General features: G+C 40.8%; 2 protein-coding genes across 2 annotated transcripts; both read right to left on the bottom strand.

Annotated features, from left to right (window-relative positions):
- Positions 1 to 2,461: 2,461 nt before the first annotated feature.
- LOC134204798 (uncharacterized) lies at positions 2,462 to 3,756 on the bottom strand. The gene is made up of 2 exons (XM_062679599.1): positions 3,202 to 3,756; positions 2,462 to 3,103 (listed from the first exon to the last, which is right to left on the bottom strand). The coding sequence occupies exons 1-2, from the start codon at positions 3,741 to 3,743 to the stop codon at positions 2,734 to 2,736; spliced, it is 912 nt and encodes a 303-aa protein (XP_062535583.1). The 5' UTR covers positions 3,744 to 3,756; the 3' UTR covers positions 2,462 to 2,733.
- Positions 3,757 to 3,789: 33 nt separating this feature from the next.
- LOC134204796 (uncharacterized) lies at positions 3,790 to 5,580 on the bottom strand. Its single transcript, XM_062679596.1, has 3 exons — positions 5,273 to 5,580; positions 4,620 to 5,208; positions 3,790 to 4,513 (listed from the first exon to the last, which is right to left on the bottom strand). Exons 1-3 carry the CDS (start codon positions 5,553 to 5,555, stop codon positions 3,853 to 3,855), a joined length of 1,533 nt encoding a protein of 510 aa, XP_062535580.1. The 5' UTR covers positions 5,556 to 5,580; the 3' UTR covers positions 3,790 to 3,852.
- Positions 5,581 to 16,029: the final 10,449 nt, after the last annotated feature.

Raw genomic sequence — 16,029 nt, 5'->3', positions numbered from 1 at the left:
TTTAGGATTTCTAAGAACCATAAAAGTTTCCACTCTTCCGTGAATTGATCGTAATGTAGCAACAGAGCGAAGGGTGTCAGGCCATTTGGCCGAATGCCGTTTGGCCGAACGCCATTTGGCCGAATGCCGTTTGGCCGAACGGGTCGTTTGGCCGAATGCCGTTTGGCCGAATAGTAAAAAAATTTACCTCAGTTTACGAGTAGTCCTTCTTCCTCCTTCCTTCCTCTTTCGTTCTTCCTCCTCATTCCTTCTTCCTTCTTTCTTCTTTTTCCATCCTCTATCTTCTTTCTTCCTTCTTCCTTTTTCTTCTTTTTCCATCCTCTATCTTCTTTCTTCTTTCTTCCTTCTCCCTTTTCCCTTCTTCTTTCTTTCTGCTTTCTTCGTTAGTTCTTTCTTCCTTAGTTTTTCTTCCTTCCTTTTCCTTCTTCCTTCTTCTTTCTTCCTTCTTCCTTCTTCCTTCTTCTTACTTCTTACTTCTTTCTTCTTTATGCTTCCTTCTTCATTTTTCCTTCTTTATTCTCCCTTCTTTCTTCTTCCTTCTTTCTGCTTTCTTAGTTCTTCTTTCCTTCTTTCTTCCTTAGTTTCTTCCTCTTCCTTCTTTCTTCGTTTTTCCTTCTTCCTTATTCTTTGTTCGTTTTTCCTTCTTCCTTCTTCCTTGTCTCGTCTTCCTTTTTACTTCTTCCTTCTTTCTCCTTCCTTCTTTCTTCTTCCTTCTTCCTTCTTCCTTCTTCCTTCTTCCTTCTTCCTTCTTCCTCCTTCCTTCTTCCTTCTTCCTTCTTCCTTCTTCCTTCTTCCTTCTTCCTTCTTTCTTCTTCCTTCTTCCTTCTTCCTTCTTCCTTCTTCCTTCTTCCTTCTTCCTTCTTTCTAATTCCTTCTTCCTTCTTCCTTCTTTCTTCTTCCTTCTTCCTTCTTCCTTCCTCCTTCTTCCTTCTTCTTTCTTCCTTCTTCCTTCTTCCTTCTTGCATCTTGCTTCTTCCTACTTCCTTCTTTCTTCTTCCTTCTTCCTTCTTCCTTCGTCTTCCTTTTTCCTTCTTCTTTCTTCCTTCTTCATTCTTCCTTCTTCGTTCTTATTTCTTCCTTCTTCTTTCTTCCTTCTTCTTTCTTCCTTCTCCCTTTTTCCTTCTTCTTTCTTCGGCCAAATGACCCTTTCGGCCAAATGGCATTCGGCCAAATGACCCTAAACCGAGCAAAGAACATTAAGCAGACTAAGGATAGGCCATACAAATGTGACTCACAGAAACCCTTTCTGCAGGGCTCCCCTAATTTGGCCAACCCTGAAAAATGCATATTTTACAAAAAAAACTATAGGTATATCAGTTTCCACAGCGAAGAATCGTAATCCTGTTCCAGCTAGTAAAACTTTCGGAAATTGCTTTATTTTCGGAGTTATGCGAGAAACTGGTTAAATTAAAGGGAATCAAAATTACTTTCCAAAATATAATAATTTAAATAATAAGTAAGGATGAATAACTGTAAAGTTAAATCCTTTAAAAACAAACAAAAAAGACACCTGAGGAGGTTAACTTAGGTAGTGTGGGGGCGAAAGATCGTATGTGGAGCAGGAGATTGAACCAAAAAATGCAGGTGCTGATAATACCCAATTTGAGGAATCAAATTCCAAAAATACCCTTTACACCTGAATATTTTTTATGATGCCAAAAATACATATCGAAAAAAATAAAATATTCCAATATTGTTTTGATCAAATTGTTGTTCAGCTGTTCATCATTTTGTAGAATAGTTATCAAGCGATTTTTTTTTCTTTTTTTTCTTATAAACCCCAGAATTCTATTCTACCCGCCACTGGGTACTTTTTTTTCCGCACAAGGCGGTTATCCCTTGTAGGGGAGAACCATATAGGTTATAAGCATATTAAGCCAGAAGGTGTTGTTTCCACAAGGGATCCGTACGCCTTTTATACTCAGAAACATGCTGGATTCCAAGCATTAACCCCGAAGGGCAGTGGTGTCACACAGGATTCGTCACACAGTGGAATATCATCACCTCAGAGAGATGAAGTTACGCACAGAGGCGATTGGAAGGGGTCTGGGATCGAACCCATGATCATCCGCTTGGGAAAGCGAACAGTCGTAACCTTTCGGCTACGAGACCAATATTCCAATATTGTTTTGATCAAATTGTTATTCAGCTGTACATCATTTTGTAGAATAGTTATCAAGCGATAGGTTTATGGAGGGAAAATATCAACTAAATCCGCTATTCCCATAGAAGATTCACATACCACCCCAATCATAACTCACAAATCCAAATATATGTAATAGTCATTACTCACCAAACAAACGCTCTGTCCGAACAATGTGCAATAATAGCACACACAGGAACCGTCCTTTCTCGCCACCGTTGGCGCCGCCCCGATGGCAGGTTTTCTTGTGTTCCTCCTTCGACTGGATAAGATGTTGTTGCCCTGCGGAAGCATTGCTGGCGCTCGTCGACGGGTGGCAGCACCTGCTGCAGCTGTTGCCCCCGCAGGAGATGTCCCTACACCAGTACCGGCTGGCGAGGGATGTGTACTGGTAGACTTTGAGCTTACCTTACCCGAAGTGGTGCTGGTGGTGGTGGTGGCTACGCTCCCAGTAGCAGCCCCAGCCGCACACGCCTTTGGCGCCGTATTGGTGGCTTTCGTTACCACTTTGCCCGTCGGTTGCTGCGAGGTTACTCCTGTGGAAGCATTCCCCTTCGGGACGATCTTGGAGAGAGTATTGGTGGCTTGGTTCAGAATGGTTTTAACAGCGGGAGTGGTGGCAGCGCAGGTTTTGTTAAGCTGTATCCCGCCAGGGTTCCTGCTGGCAACAAACCTATCTCTGCAAGCCTGGCAGGAGGTAAACTTTTCGTTTGGGCGCTATTTCCATGTTCAGCGCAAGAGCCGCCACTGTTGCTACCATTGTTTTTGGGAGCGGTGCTCGTTGATTTGCTGCTGTTAGTATTACTGTTGCCAGTGTTGCTGTTACTATTACTACTGTTTCCATTGCCGCATTGTGTGATACTGCTGTGTTTCTGCTCATGTATTTGCTCCAAATCTCGCACCATATCTTTTAGCATGCTGTGCTCTTTTTGAAGCGTTTTGAGTTCCGTTTCGAGTATTCTGTAAAAGGAGAAATATTACAAACATTTTAATTCATCACCAGAGAAATTAAACGGAACCGCACTTTTTTTAGTTACATCTGCAAGAAAAATACTCACTTGTTACTCGCCGCTAGTTTCAGTGCCTCGACCAACGGCTTCTTAATTTCCTTTTCAAAAATCTCCGACTTGGTGACTGTGTCGGTGAAACACTCCTTGCAGTCCTTGCAGATGGCGCCATCATCGCTACAAAGTTTTACGATCGGCTCAATGACCGCAGCCGCCATTGCCGCTGAACTGCCACCGGTCACCGTGCCAGTAGCTGTAGCCACCAGCACTCCCCCGGTCGTGACTCCCTCAAGCTTGGCTGAGATCGGAAGCTCATCGCCGTTGATTGCTGCCAGCGCATCTTCCGGCAAGATGTTACTCCAGTTCACGCCCAGCAGTTTTGTTTGCATGTCGTTGGCTATGAGCTGCCTCAAAGGTGATGCAGGTGTGCTCCAGTTGAATAACCGCGAACCGGAAACGCTCTCGAAACACTTCATGTCGAACTCAATGTCGGTACCCTTCGCCAAGAAGAACTTAGTGAAATACTGATAGATGACATTGCGCTGAGGAAACTGGAAATCTATTAGGAACCACTCGGCGAAAGCGGATGCCATGTCACTTAGCAGAGCGGACTCGAATCGTCCGATTCCCCAGAGAAGATCGAGGAAGTGCAGCGGATGGATCCGGTCGGCTACCTCAGTTCGCCAACGTTTGTTGATATCATCACAGAACCCTCTGCATAAAGTTCTTAACATCGATGTTCCAATTCTCGGCCATCTTCTTGCGTTCCTCCTCCTTCAGGGGATGGTACGACTTGATGAGAAACTTGGACAGGTTCAAAGGGTAGAGCATGGCGATGATGTTGATCGCAACCCGGCATGCATTGATCCTGCATGGTTCGCTCTGGAAGATGCAAAATCGTTTGGGCTCGAGCGTCGTCCATGTGTACGGTACCCGATCCGGTAGGTGTTTGAAGATAGCCCACGAGATATGGTAGAGACTAGTATTATCCGCCAATGCATTGCTGGTAGCCACCACAGTTGAACTCGAATTGTCCTCGTCCTTTACCGGCGACGACGAGGAAGTGGAACCACGCTCGGCAGCCGGCTGCTGCAGCTCCGTTTCGGACGAATCTGGTAACGCGATTTCCGTTATAGAACTGGACGACGAGCCACCGGACTGGGACGAATTTGTCATGCCATTTACGTGCTTCCTTTCGAGGGCCTGTTTTTCGTTCAGCGGTTTATTGAAAAATTCTCCAATGTAGTCCAGGTAATCGCGGTCCAGTTTCTTGAAAAAAGAACACTTGGCGCAGTAGAGTTGCTCCTTGGATTTTCCCAAACAGGTTCCACCGGCTATTAGACACGTGCAGCAGTTGCATTCACTGAAACGAGAAAATAGCATCATTTTCAGAGGTGTACAACTTGATCGTCCCGAGAGAGAATAATGCCGTTTTGGTCATCAACGAATCATACATTCCAAATACTTACACGTAGTGAGTCGCCAGCGCGAAGTTACACTTCCGGCACTGTATGTTTTCAATGGAAGCCACCATCCGTGGATTTGTACACGCGATCCACTTCGTCTTTAGGCAATGCACAACGTACTGCCAAACCAAATGCCGATCCTCCAGAGCCAGCCACTCCACGATGGGACGCTCCTTCTGGCGCAGAACTTCCGCGTCGAAGTTGAATTCCGACTCTCGCACGGCCACCAGAAGCGAGTGAGCCGAGGTGATGCGCTTTCTCCGGGCTGAATCCTCTTTCGCCTTGTGGTAGTCATGCAACAAAGACCACACGTCCCGCCAAATCTGCGACGTTGAGTTCATTTCGTCGTCGAACTGGATAAATCGGTACACCATTGTTTTGTATTCCTCGTCAAATAGCAGCTCCTTCAGCTTCAGTATGCACTCCGGAATGATCCGTTGGACCTCGAGGTACACGAACCGTTGGTACATGCGCTTGTTGATCAGACACCACGTTAGCGAGAACTGCTGCAGATGGCCGCGTTGAAGCTCGAACAACAAGGGAGACAATGACTTGGCCGAGTGACACAGCTTATCGTAGCCGTCGAGAATATCTGAAAGTTAGGACAACCATTGAACGCACCTGCATGTGAAGGAAATAGGTAAATGGTCACTTACAATTGAGCAGCTCCGTAGGGTTGTACTGCAGTTCGCCGTCGCTGGTCTCGGTGATGAGATCCTGCAGTCCCTGGCTGTAGGCCTTCACGATCGATCGCAGCTGTAGGCAGAGCAGTTCGAACAGTTGGTGCGGATCGCGAGTGTAGAGCATGCTGAACACCAGAATGAACGTCATCTCGTTCGACAGGGGCAAGTTGGAGCCGAGTGAGATTTGAATGTTTTTCTTGGTGTTGATCCGACCGTCCGTGAGCCACTTGAGGGATGACTTGTCCATCAGTTCCATGTAGCGGCTGAAGAGGAGCGAATCATTTTGTCTGTTGGGGAAAAGATGTGTCAAAATTTGGTTTAGATTCTCTTACAAAATGGGCCCTAAGCATGATGAAATTTATTTGTAGTTTAGTGTTTATTGGTTTATTGGTCCTGGTGTTGCTCAATAGGTTGTTTTCTTAATTTGCGCTTTGAGCAAGAATCCATTCGATGTCCTTTCATCTTACAAAGGAAACATTTGTCTTTGTTCCCACTGTAGAATATATTACCCTTCCGATTGAGGAAGTGCAGCGAGGTGTGAATTTCCTTTTTTCATCCATATAAACGCCGCGTACACCTGTGTATAAAATATTAAATCATGCAGCAAGCTTTGTTACCTTTGGGCATTTTATGGAACAGTTAGTTCAAGCAGCAAGCGAAGTTTCAATCGAAGTTCCTGTGCCTATGACAACGACTAAATCAGATAGGCCCAGGAACAGAGAAGAGAACATTGCGTATTTCTATTTTCACGATAGACAACAATCGTTTATTTCGAAAAGTTCGGAGCGAATAAAGAAAACAACTAAGTTGTGTATACTATGCAAAGGTGCCGACCATCGTTTGTGGGGATGCGAAGAATTCAGAAAGAGAAGCGTCGAAGATCGTTGGAAGTTCGTGCAACAGAACAATCTTTGCCGCACGTGTCTGAATTATCATCAGAAATGGCCCTGTAAGACATTTCAAGGGTGCAACGTGGAGAACTGCAAGGAAAAACATCATTCTCTATTACACGGAATGACATCGTCTTGTTCAAAAAATGATGTACAACACCTAATATTGCCTTCATTGATGAAGGGTACTCGTCCACACTTCTCGACCGTTCAGTAGCCGCTCACGTTGCAATGGACGGGAAACGTAACACGAAAGGAAAAATACTCTGAACGAGTCCAAGTTAAAATCTCCGGCGAGGATAAATTGCAGAAGCATCAACTGGTCGATACCCGCACAGTAAAAGGGTGTCATACGAAAGGCTGAAACACATAAGGCTGAATACTCATAAAGCTGAACTCAAAAGGCTGAAATCCCGAAAGGCTGAAAGTCTCAAAAGGCTGAACGTATCAGAAGGCTGAAATTGATGGGATGAAATTAATCACAACCTTACGATATGTTGTACCAACTATGTTAAGTGGTTGGATAGTGAATAATGTTTGAAGAATAGAGAATGATTGACTAAACTTAAAGAATGATGAATAAAGAATAGAGAATGATGAATAAAGAATACAGAATGATGAATAAAAAATAAAGAAGAATAAATAATAAAGAATAAAAAATAAAGAATAAAGAATCGAGAATAAAGAATAAAGAATGAAAAATAAAGAATAAAGAATAGATAAAAAGAATAAAAAATTAAGAATAAAGAATAAAAAATAAAAAATAAAGAATATAGAAAAGAGAATAAAGAATAAAAAATAAAGAATAAAGAAAAAGGAAGGAAAATAATGGAAAAAGAAAACAGAACGAAAGAAGAAAGATGAAGAAACAAGGGACAAGGAAGAAAGAAGAAAAGAAAAAAAGAAGAAAGGACGAAAGAAAGAAAAGGAAAAAAAGGTTGAAAGAAGGAAGAAAGAAGAAGGTAGAATAAAGAATAGAGAAAAAAGAATAAGGAAAAAGGAAGAAGAAACTAGGAAAAGGAAGAAGGTAGAGGAAAGAAGACAAAAAGGGAGGAAAAACAAGGAAATAAAAGAAGGAAGAAAGAAAAAACAAGGAAAAGGAAGAACTAAGGAAGCCTAAATAATAAATGGAGAAGGAAGAAGAAGAACAAAGAAAAATGAAGGAAGAAGAAACTAGAAAAAAGGAGTAAGAAAAAGAAAGAAGAAACAAGGAAGGCAGAAGAAGGAAGAAGGAAATAGGAACAAGGAAGAAGGAATCAATAAGGAAGAACTATGGAGGGAGAACTAAAAAAAAGGTAGAAAAGGAAGCAAGAAAGAAACAGAAAGAAGGAACTAGGAAGGGTTGAAGAAGAAAGAAGGAAAAAAATGAAAAAAATGGAATAAAAAAAGAAAGAAAAAATGGAGAAGGAAGTAGGAAGAAAGAAGGAAGAATAAAGAAGGGAAAAGAAGGAAGAAGAGAGAAGAATAAACAAAAAATAAGAAAGTAATCTTGGCAAGAATCAAAAACCAAATACAAGAACCAAGAACAACAAAGTCTTATTCCTTTCTATGTTACCTCAACATTTCTATCTGTTTAGACTAAAAAAAATAAGAATTCCATATAAAAATTGAAAGACAACAAGAAGAAGGAATAAAATAGACCCCATCTCCTGGTCCTTAGCCTCTTACCCAGCAACTCCTATCCGTACCTCTCCGTGGTGATGGCCGGGATACGAGCAACCTTAGGGAAGATCGGGTAACCAACCCCGGCGGGATGGGAACTATGGTCGTATGCTGACAGGGAAGGCTCCTCTCCGGAGGTGCAAATCTTACTGAGCGTCTGTTCTCCATGTCAGGATCGGCTCACAACAGCGTCTGTTCTCCATGTTAGGGGCCATCGAGGGACTCTAAGTGAAACTGTGCACCATGGTCCACCGGGAATAAGGAGGAATGTTCCTCCAAAAATTTTGGGGGTTTGGTGTCAGATCATGCAAGCAAGCCTTTAAAAAAACTCACGCAATGAATAATCAACGAGCGAGTACGGACCGCAACCAGCGGCGAAGACCACTGCGACGAAAAGGGACTAGCGATTGGAAACTCGGTTCGTGGAACTGCAAATCTCTCAACTTCAACACTGTGTGAATAAGCGTTTGCAGGTGGCCCAGTTCATACAATTCTTCTTTATAAAGGTAAGCAATGAGTGATATATCTTGATTGCTTTCTGTACTCGGTCTGCTACTGTTTCTCGCAGATTCTGTGAGCTGGTAAGTTCCTAGATACCGCAGCTTGTGCATTACATTGATCTCATCCTGACTAAATCTGACAAGACGGGGTGATGTGCTGTCTATTGTATCATGGGAGTCACGCATGAGCATCCCGAGCAAAGTCTGAAAACATAATGAGAGCATATAGAAAACATATTTTGATATTGATATCAAATCGAAATCATAATTTGTTTTCAAATATGAATCATCATGACTGATTACATATTTTGATCTCATTTTACTGTTGATTTCTAAATTGTATGATCTGACATCAAACTGTGTACTTATTTTGTTATCGGAACCAATATCAAAATTAGTTTTCGATTTGCTCTCATCGACAGCAGGAATAGTTTTCGATTTGATGTCACAGTAAGATTTTTCTGCTGTAGATTTTGATCTTTTAACCGTTAAAACGACCAAAAGGATCATCAGTTATCAAAATTAGGCGATTTCACAACAACAAAATTAGTTATCGATTTGCTCTCAAGCTTTGCTCGGGATCTCATTTTTTTACATCTTTATTATCGTGATAAGATGAGAACTTCAGCTCCAGTTCGAATTCCTGCAAACACGGCTGCAACAATGTTAATAAGCGGATGATTTGTGATGGGTCGGTTAGAATGGCTTTTCGTACCGGCTGAGGGGTGAGTTGGAAAAGTATCTACCAACCACTGATGAACATGCTTTGGTGGCTTCCTTGGAACTTTCCAAAGCCTACGATACCACTTGGAAATATGCAATTTTACGCAGCTTGAAATCTTGGTGGATACTTGGATACTGCTAAAAAGTTTTCTTTTGAAAAGAACGTTCCAAGTATCCGTAGAGAGACATTTGTCTCGCGAGCATCCACTAGAAAACGGAGTACAAAAGGTTCAGTTATATCAGTGACACTGTTCCTCAACGCAATGCAACCCATTTTCCGAGTTTTACCAACAAAAGTCAACATATTATTGTACGCGGGGGCTACACCGAAAACTACATACCGTTGTCAATGCTGTCAACAAATGCGCTAGAAGCGTTGGTTTCACCATATTGCCATCGAAGTCACATATTTTCTAATGCAGCCCAAATGCACGCCGAGAACCTTCGTCGCAAATTTCCATCGATCGAGTCCCCATCCGAAGAACTAATCGGTTAAGAATCTTAGGTGTAACCCTAGATCGAACATTGACGTTCAAGCCTCATTGCCGAAATGTGAAGGAAGTCTGCGAATCTCGGTTGAGAATTCTGCAGATAATCGGAGCCAAACTCCCACGCGGCAATCGTCTTTCTCTACTGCAGGTTGGATCTGCACTAGTAACCGCAAAATTGATCTATGGTATTGGACTAGTGAGTATAGCGGGCCTACTACTCTGCAAACCCTCGCCCCGCTTACAATAAAATGGTCTGCTATGCCTCTGGAGCATTCGTTACTAGTCCTATAAATTCGGTAATGGCCGAGGCGGGTACATTGCTCTTCGAACTGCTCGCTACACAGGCCACAGCTCGGACGGCTATTCGACTACAGTCCAAAAATACCAGCCATGCTGTAGCACTCACTCAACGAACATCTGATCGTCTCCTAGAACTAACGGATTCATCGCTTCCCGCAGTTGGTCAGCAAAATCGACTGAGCGATCGCGTGTGGTATGCCCGTAAACCGGTTGTTTTGTGGGACGTGAAAAGATAAGTACGCGCTGGCGATCCACCGGAGAAAGTTCAGTCTATTGTTCGACAACTCCTCGAGACGCGATTCAATCGTTCAACTATCCTTTACACCGATGGTTCCAAAGACAGCAACGGTTCTACAGTAGGTGCCGCATTCTTCAACAATGGGATTACGGGAACGTACAGCCTTCCAAAAAAATGTAGTGTTTTCTCTGCTGAGGGATATGGTCTTAAAATGGCCGCTGCCATTCGTAAATTCAATAATGAACTAGTGATTCTAACGGAATCTGCTAGCTGTCTGATGGCGCTGGAGACTGGGAAGTCTCGACACCCTTGGATACAGGAAGTGGAGTGAATAGCTCAAAGCAAACCAATACGATTCTGTTGGATTCCTGGACATACTGGAGTAAACGGTAACTCCGAAGCTGATCGACTAGCCAACGAGGCCAGAAGACAACCAACCATCGACGTTGCGATCCCTGCTGAGGATGCGGTTAAAGCGGTTAAAGCCAATAAAAAAGCAATACGCCGTCAATGGGATAACCAATGGTATGAGTGCAGAGAATCAACAATCAGGTGGACTGAGCGTGGGAGTGCCGGTGATCAGCGTGCGCTTACACGTTTGAGGATAGGTCATACACGGTTGACCCACACTTTTTTATTAAAGAAAGAGCCTCCGCCGAATTGTGACTGTTGCGGCTCGGTATTGGACGTGAAGCATTTGATCCTTGAGTGCAGAAAGTTTGACGAAGCACGACGAAAATACGCTTTGGATAACAGCGAAGAAAAATCGACGAGAATGTTAAACTTTTTACGTAAAACTGGTATATACAACAAACTGTAGAAAATTTGCAAGCAGCGAAGTAACGGCGCAGGAATCGACAATACTACACAATGGCTGGCACTGTGGGACAAGAAGTCCCACAGGTCAGAAAACTGGTGTTCCGTAATCCAAGCAAATACTGCCGTGCATAATCTCTTTTCAGGTAACTCACAATACTGGAGGAAAGCTTCGTTCGTAGTCGGCCCTGTCCTACGGGACATTCCGGCGGCTGATGAGGTACCGCCAGCGCTAGTATAAGAACAGATGAAGAAATTCAAGGAAACGCAAAATGAAGTACAGGCAAAAAAAAGTACAATGGAATAGGAGAACAACGATAGATAAGATCATCATAATACCTATAAGTAATGCAGAAGATCAGACACGAATACACCCTTGTGGTGTGAAGTGTCCCAAAAAAAATATAATAATAATAATAATAATAATTCCATAGTTGACGTATCAACCATTCAGAATTTCAGCGAATATAACTTTCTATGCGTTTACAAGGGCAATTCAACCGCTGTGACATCGATACGTTGCATGATTCAAATCTCATTTAAGTGTCTACGGGTTGAATTATGTTAAATTTGTGATGCTTGTCCGTAAATCATCACAATTACAACGGAAAGTGCAATGTTTGATACGTCAACTATGAAATCATGGGCAGAGCAGGTGTACGAACAAATTTGGTGACAGAGGCCAGCCCTGTTTTATATCCTTTACTTTGTTGAATGTTGCTGCTCTCTGACTAAACTATTGCAGGGATGTCTGGATTTAGGGTTTGGGAGTAGTTGTAAATAAAGTGAAGGATTTATTAATTCTAATCAACGATACCCAACACCAAGCAGTAGTTGCTAACTATTGCACTAATGAAGGCATCCGGTGGCATTTTAGTCCGCTACGGACTACGGACTCATTTCTTTTCTAATCCGAAAATTGTCTATACCGGCACCGGGAATCAAACCTATCCGCCCTCAGCATAGTCTTGCTTTGTAGCCGTGCATCTTATCACATAACATATGTGTAACTCGGGTAGCAAAAGTTGTACCCTTATAACACTTTTTATTTGTTATACGGAACATCGAAACGTCAGAAGATAGTATAACGGTATTTGATCTAGCAAGGGGTCACGCGACTTTTATTGTATATCTGAATACGATTCGCGTTGGAATTTAAAAAAAGATTTTCCCTAGTGGCGTTGGGTGTTTAAGGTAGCCTCACACCTCGGGAATTTGGTCCGCGGATTTTTTCCTCATGCATTTTTGCATATGCGATGTTTTCGGGATTTGGGCACGGAAAATCAAAATCCCGGCCCCATTTAAAATGCACGGGGATCAAAATCCGGCGGAAAATTTTCCCGAGGTGTAAGGCAGCCTTTAGGAGCTGAAATTGTTTTTTTATAATTAATTGAAGATTGGGGTAAACAATATTAAAGTAGAAAAGAAAAGAGTTTAAGGTATATAACTGATTTAATATTGTATTGATATTGATTCGATAAACTCGAACAAAATCCATTCGTGTGCCGCGCACGGCCTTTAACCAGTAAACGATGATTTTTTTTGGTGTTTGGTTGAAATATTATGTTTTTATTCGAAAAACATATCAAATGCTCATTCATTGCCATGAGCATATTTATTAATCGCATATCTCAAACATTTCCCATGTGTGGCGTCTCTCCCAGTGGTGTGGCATCGCACCCGATCAACCCCGTGAAACAAGCACTAGTTCTTGAAGCCACCGTTTGTTGGCGTGGCGCTAGTGCTTTTTATGAAATTTAAAGCTCCGTTCATATTGTACCTATTACATTTCGCGCGGGTATTCAATTATCGCAAAATGATTTTCAATCGTAAAAATTTAAATTTCAATAACTTAAGTTATATTGTTCTGGTTTCGTCATTTATTGGCATTGGTAATGGCTACAAAAATTTAATTCATGTTCGGGAACGGTGCAGATTATTTGACGTTTGATTTGTGTCGTTTGACATCGCGGCGACCACCATCATCATGAATAAGCATTATGATGATGGAAACTTATCGAACGACACAAGCCAAACTTCAAACTGTTTCTACCCTACCAAAAACTGAGGCCATTAGTTAGTAAAATGCTGTACATGACCAAATTAACTGGGACAAGCAAATGTTGGGTGAAATTAAATAAATATATTGTAACTATGGCAGTTCTCATCCGATTTTGACAATTTAGGAATGCCTGAAACGGAAAATCAATATTGATTCACAGTATGTATACAGGACCGGCTAAGGTCCTTTGAGAAATAAGTTTATTCAGAATCCGAATAAAAACACACATTAAGGTCCGTCTCATTTATCGAATTAAACTTAAAAGTGCCAGTTTGAAGGTTTTAAAAACACCCGGTCTTGAAAGCGGCTGATGCCACCCAGCAAAACCATTAAAACATAAATCTATCAAAAGTAATCTGGTTTGAAAGCAGGGTTATTCGATAATTATTGAATTGTCAATATGAGATATGAGACAGCGTCTAACCTACCTACTTTTCAGTTGACGAAATCAATTAATCTATTTGACGCATAAACTCTTTGGTTACAAACTTGAGCTTACTATAATGTGGGTCCAGAAGAGCGTCGAAACTAAGATGAGTTATTCTGCTTAGTCGTCTTACAAGTCATCGGCAGTTGTTTTTTGGAAAACTGTTGGAACCGCTTCTTTTTTAAGGAAGATCATTTTTCTTTGCATTTGATCTGATTCAACTGGAAGTGGATATCGCATTGAGGAAAAAAATTGGTTTGAACTAGGCCATTTGTGTGTTGACAGAATAATATTTTTTTGCAGCATCATGGACTTAGCGTAAAAGTTAAAAGATTAAAAATATTAACTATCGAGCTGCCAATTACCGGAGATAAGTTATTTTTAGCTGAAGAGAAACATAACTATATTGCCCGTGTTGCAAATGTGTAACATTTGTATTTTTGTCGATTATGAGTCAATTTTAAGAATCGTCTCCAAATTATCAGTGCTGACTAAATGAAAATCACTAAATCTAAATGAAAAACTGCTAAGATGTTTTGTAACATTGAGTGAAATGGCCGAATAACAGAAACACTGGAAAATTCTGTAGCCGTTATGCCGTGAACAGAAAGTTTCGTTATTAATTTGCACTCAAATAAAACATGTCACTGCTAAAAATCACAAAAATATATTTTTTTTTTGCAATTTTTGGCCATTCTTAGAAAGTTAATTATATTTTCATACTAATACATATCATAAACTTTAAAGTCCCATTTTCCACATGCCTACAAAAAAAATTGTCAGGAATGTCAATTGGTTGGCAGCTTGTGAAAATTGATTTTCAAACAAAAAGATGCATTAGGAATTAAAGGTTTTCTAATGTTAATAAGTCCATAGCCCACTCTTTGTCACAATAACAAATAATTATCAAGTTTCTTCAGACATACCTATATCAACCTGCTTAGATATCGACATAGGTATCAGGCACACTTAACAAAAATCTGTTATTGTGATAAAGACTGTGCGGATAACTTTTGCGCTAGGTGTATCTGAAATGTACGAATCAGTTATAGAGATACATAATTGCAATATAGTTTTAAATCATATTTTAGATGGTACGCTTTTTCTTTCAACAACAGTCTAAAATATAAAAACACTATTTATTTTTTTATTCGAATTAAATCTGCTCTCGAGCGATATTGCCGCATGCGTCACTGTGTTCCGTGCTGAAAACCACATGTTGACAGCTAGCACCAAGTTTAGCACCAAGTTTTCGGCTTCAATCGCATTGTATGCAGATGACAGCCGTTTCAGGGGGCTGCACCCGATCAATAACTTTCAATTACAACAAGTAGAGTTTCATTTATCGGATTATTTTGAAGAAATATCGATTTTTAAAAATGTGATGCCTCACCTGTATTTACCCTCAGTTAAATGTCCAATGCACATTTTTGGTGGTTTCTGTTTCCTTTTTACATGTCGTTAAAATTGCTCTACTTTTGGTAAAGAGTATTCGGAATACTATCAACCCAAAAGCAATGTTCTAATAATGGAAAGAATGCCATGGAAAGAGATAACATTAATATCGTATATCTTAATAACCTATTTAGATTACGAGCTTCATGGTATGATAAAGATTATCTTGATTTCAACGTTGAATCATCACATTTTCATTTTATATAATATCCAAATTGGAAACACCTCTCAATTGCGATGCTCTCCTGCTTTATGATAAGCGAGTTTGCTTTCGTACGATTGATAATTTATAATGATGCTTCTAATCTATCTATTTTGTGATTGTTGCGCATCGTAGACAAACATTGGTGTATCCCTCGTCATCCTTTCGAAAAAACCGAAGACTGCGTATATAAAGATTCGTTCACAATGTAGAACAGTTCTAAGGGTTATACTTTTCTACACATGTTGATTAAAATCTAGATTTTTACCATGCTAACTCAAAAATATTAATATCAATTTTAGAGGAAATTTATGTTTGTATGATAAATAAGTTAAAATGGATAAAAGACGAACATTTCATCCAAAATCGCCTGAAAATAGAAGTTTACCCTACAAATAAATCAAATTAGATTTCATCAAATATAAATTGGTTTGTAACAGCATAGGAGAGAACTTCTTTTGGATGCAATCCGTCATTTTTAAGAACAATGTAAAAAATTGATGATGGAAAAATAAATATCATCATACTTCGGCTACAGATCTTGCTCTTTGTAGTCTTGGAAAAAAGTGTTATAATTTTCTGATCATATGGTATTTGTTTACACTTGAAAATGACAGAACGATGTTCCCGTTCCTAATTATAACAATTTTGGCCCATCAAAAGGGGGTCAACTTTTGGATTGGATTTTGTTCGAAGATCCACTTATGTTCTTATCGCAATGCTAAGGAGGGAAGGAGTTTGTCTTCTTCTAAATTTGCAGAACACGGGTGCCACTAATCAAGTTGAAGAACAACCTACATCGGCTAACACACTTTGATGTCGTCACGAACATTCGAAGAGGAAGTATTTTGTAATTGTTGGATCGAAATACCCACCCAACTACAACCCTGGATTGTTGCCGGCGTGACCGTTCGACGAATTATTGCACCATCGCTTATGGGAATGTAACACAGGCATCGGCCGA

This window comes from Armigeres subalbatus, unplaced genomic scaffold, assembly GCF_024139115.2.
Source record: "Armigeres subalbatus isolate Guangzhou_Male unplaced genomic scaffold, GZ_Asu_2 Contig899, whole genome shotgun sequence".
Classification (NCBI taxonomy): Eukaryota; Metazoa; Arthropoda; class Insecta; order Diptera; family Culicidae; genus Armigeres; species Armigeres subalbatus.
The sequence above is the reverse complement of the archived record's forward strand: the minus strand, read 5'-3'. Positions and strand labels throughout refer to the sequence as shown.

What these genes read in the sequence shown, in the direction of transcription:
- LOC134204798 (XM_062679599.1), bottom strand. Translation starts at nt 3,743, where the DNA reads ATGGCATCCGCTTTCGCCGAGTGGTTCCTAATAGATTTCCAGTTTCCT. An exon ending in AAACTAGCGGCGAGTAACAA is followed by an intron (nt 3,104 to 3,201) that starts GTGAGTATTTTT and finishes CTCCTTTTACAG; the next exon opens with AATACTCGAAACGGAACTCA.
- LOC134204796 (XM_062679596.1), bottom strand. Translation starts at nt 5,555, where the DNA reads ATGGAACTGATGGACAAGTCATCCCTCAAGTGGCTCACGGACGGTCGG. An exon ending in CCCTACGGAGCTGCTCAATT is followed by an intron (nt 5,209 to 5,272) that starts GTAAGTGACCAT and finishes CCTAACTTTCAG; the next exon opens with ATATTCTCGACGGCTACGAT. An exon ending in GCGCTGGCGACTCACTACGT is followed by an intron (nt 4,514 to 4,619) that starts GTAAGTATTTGG and finishes TTCTCGTTTCAG; the next exon opens with TGAATGCAACTGCTGCACGT.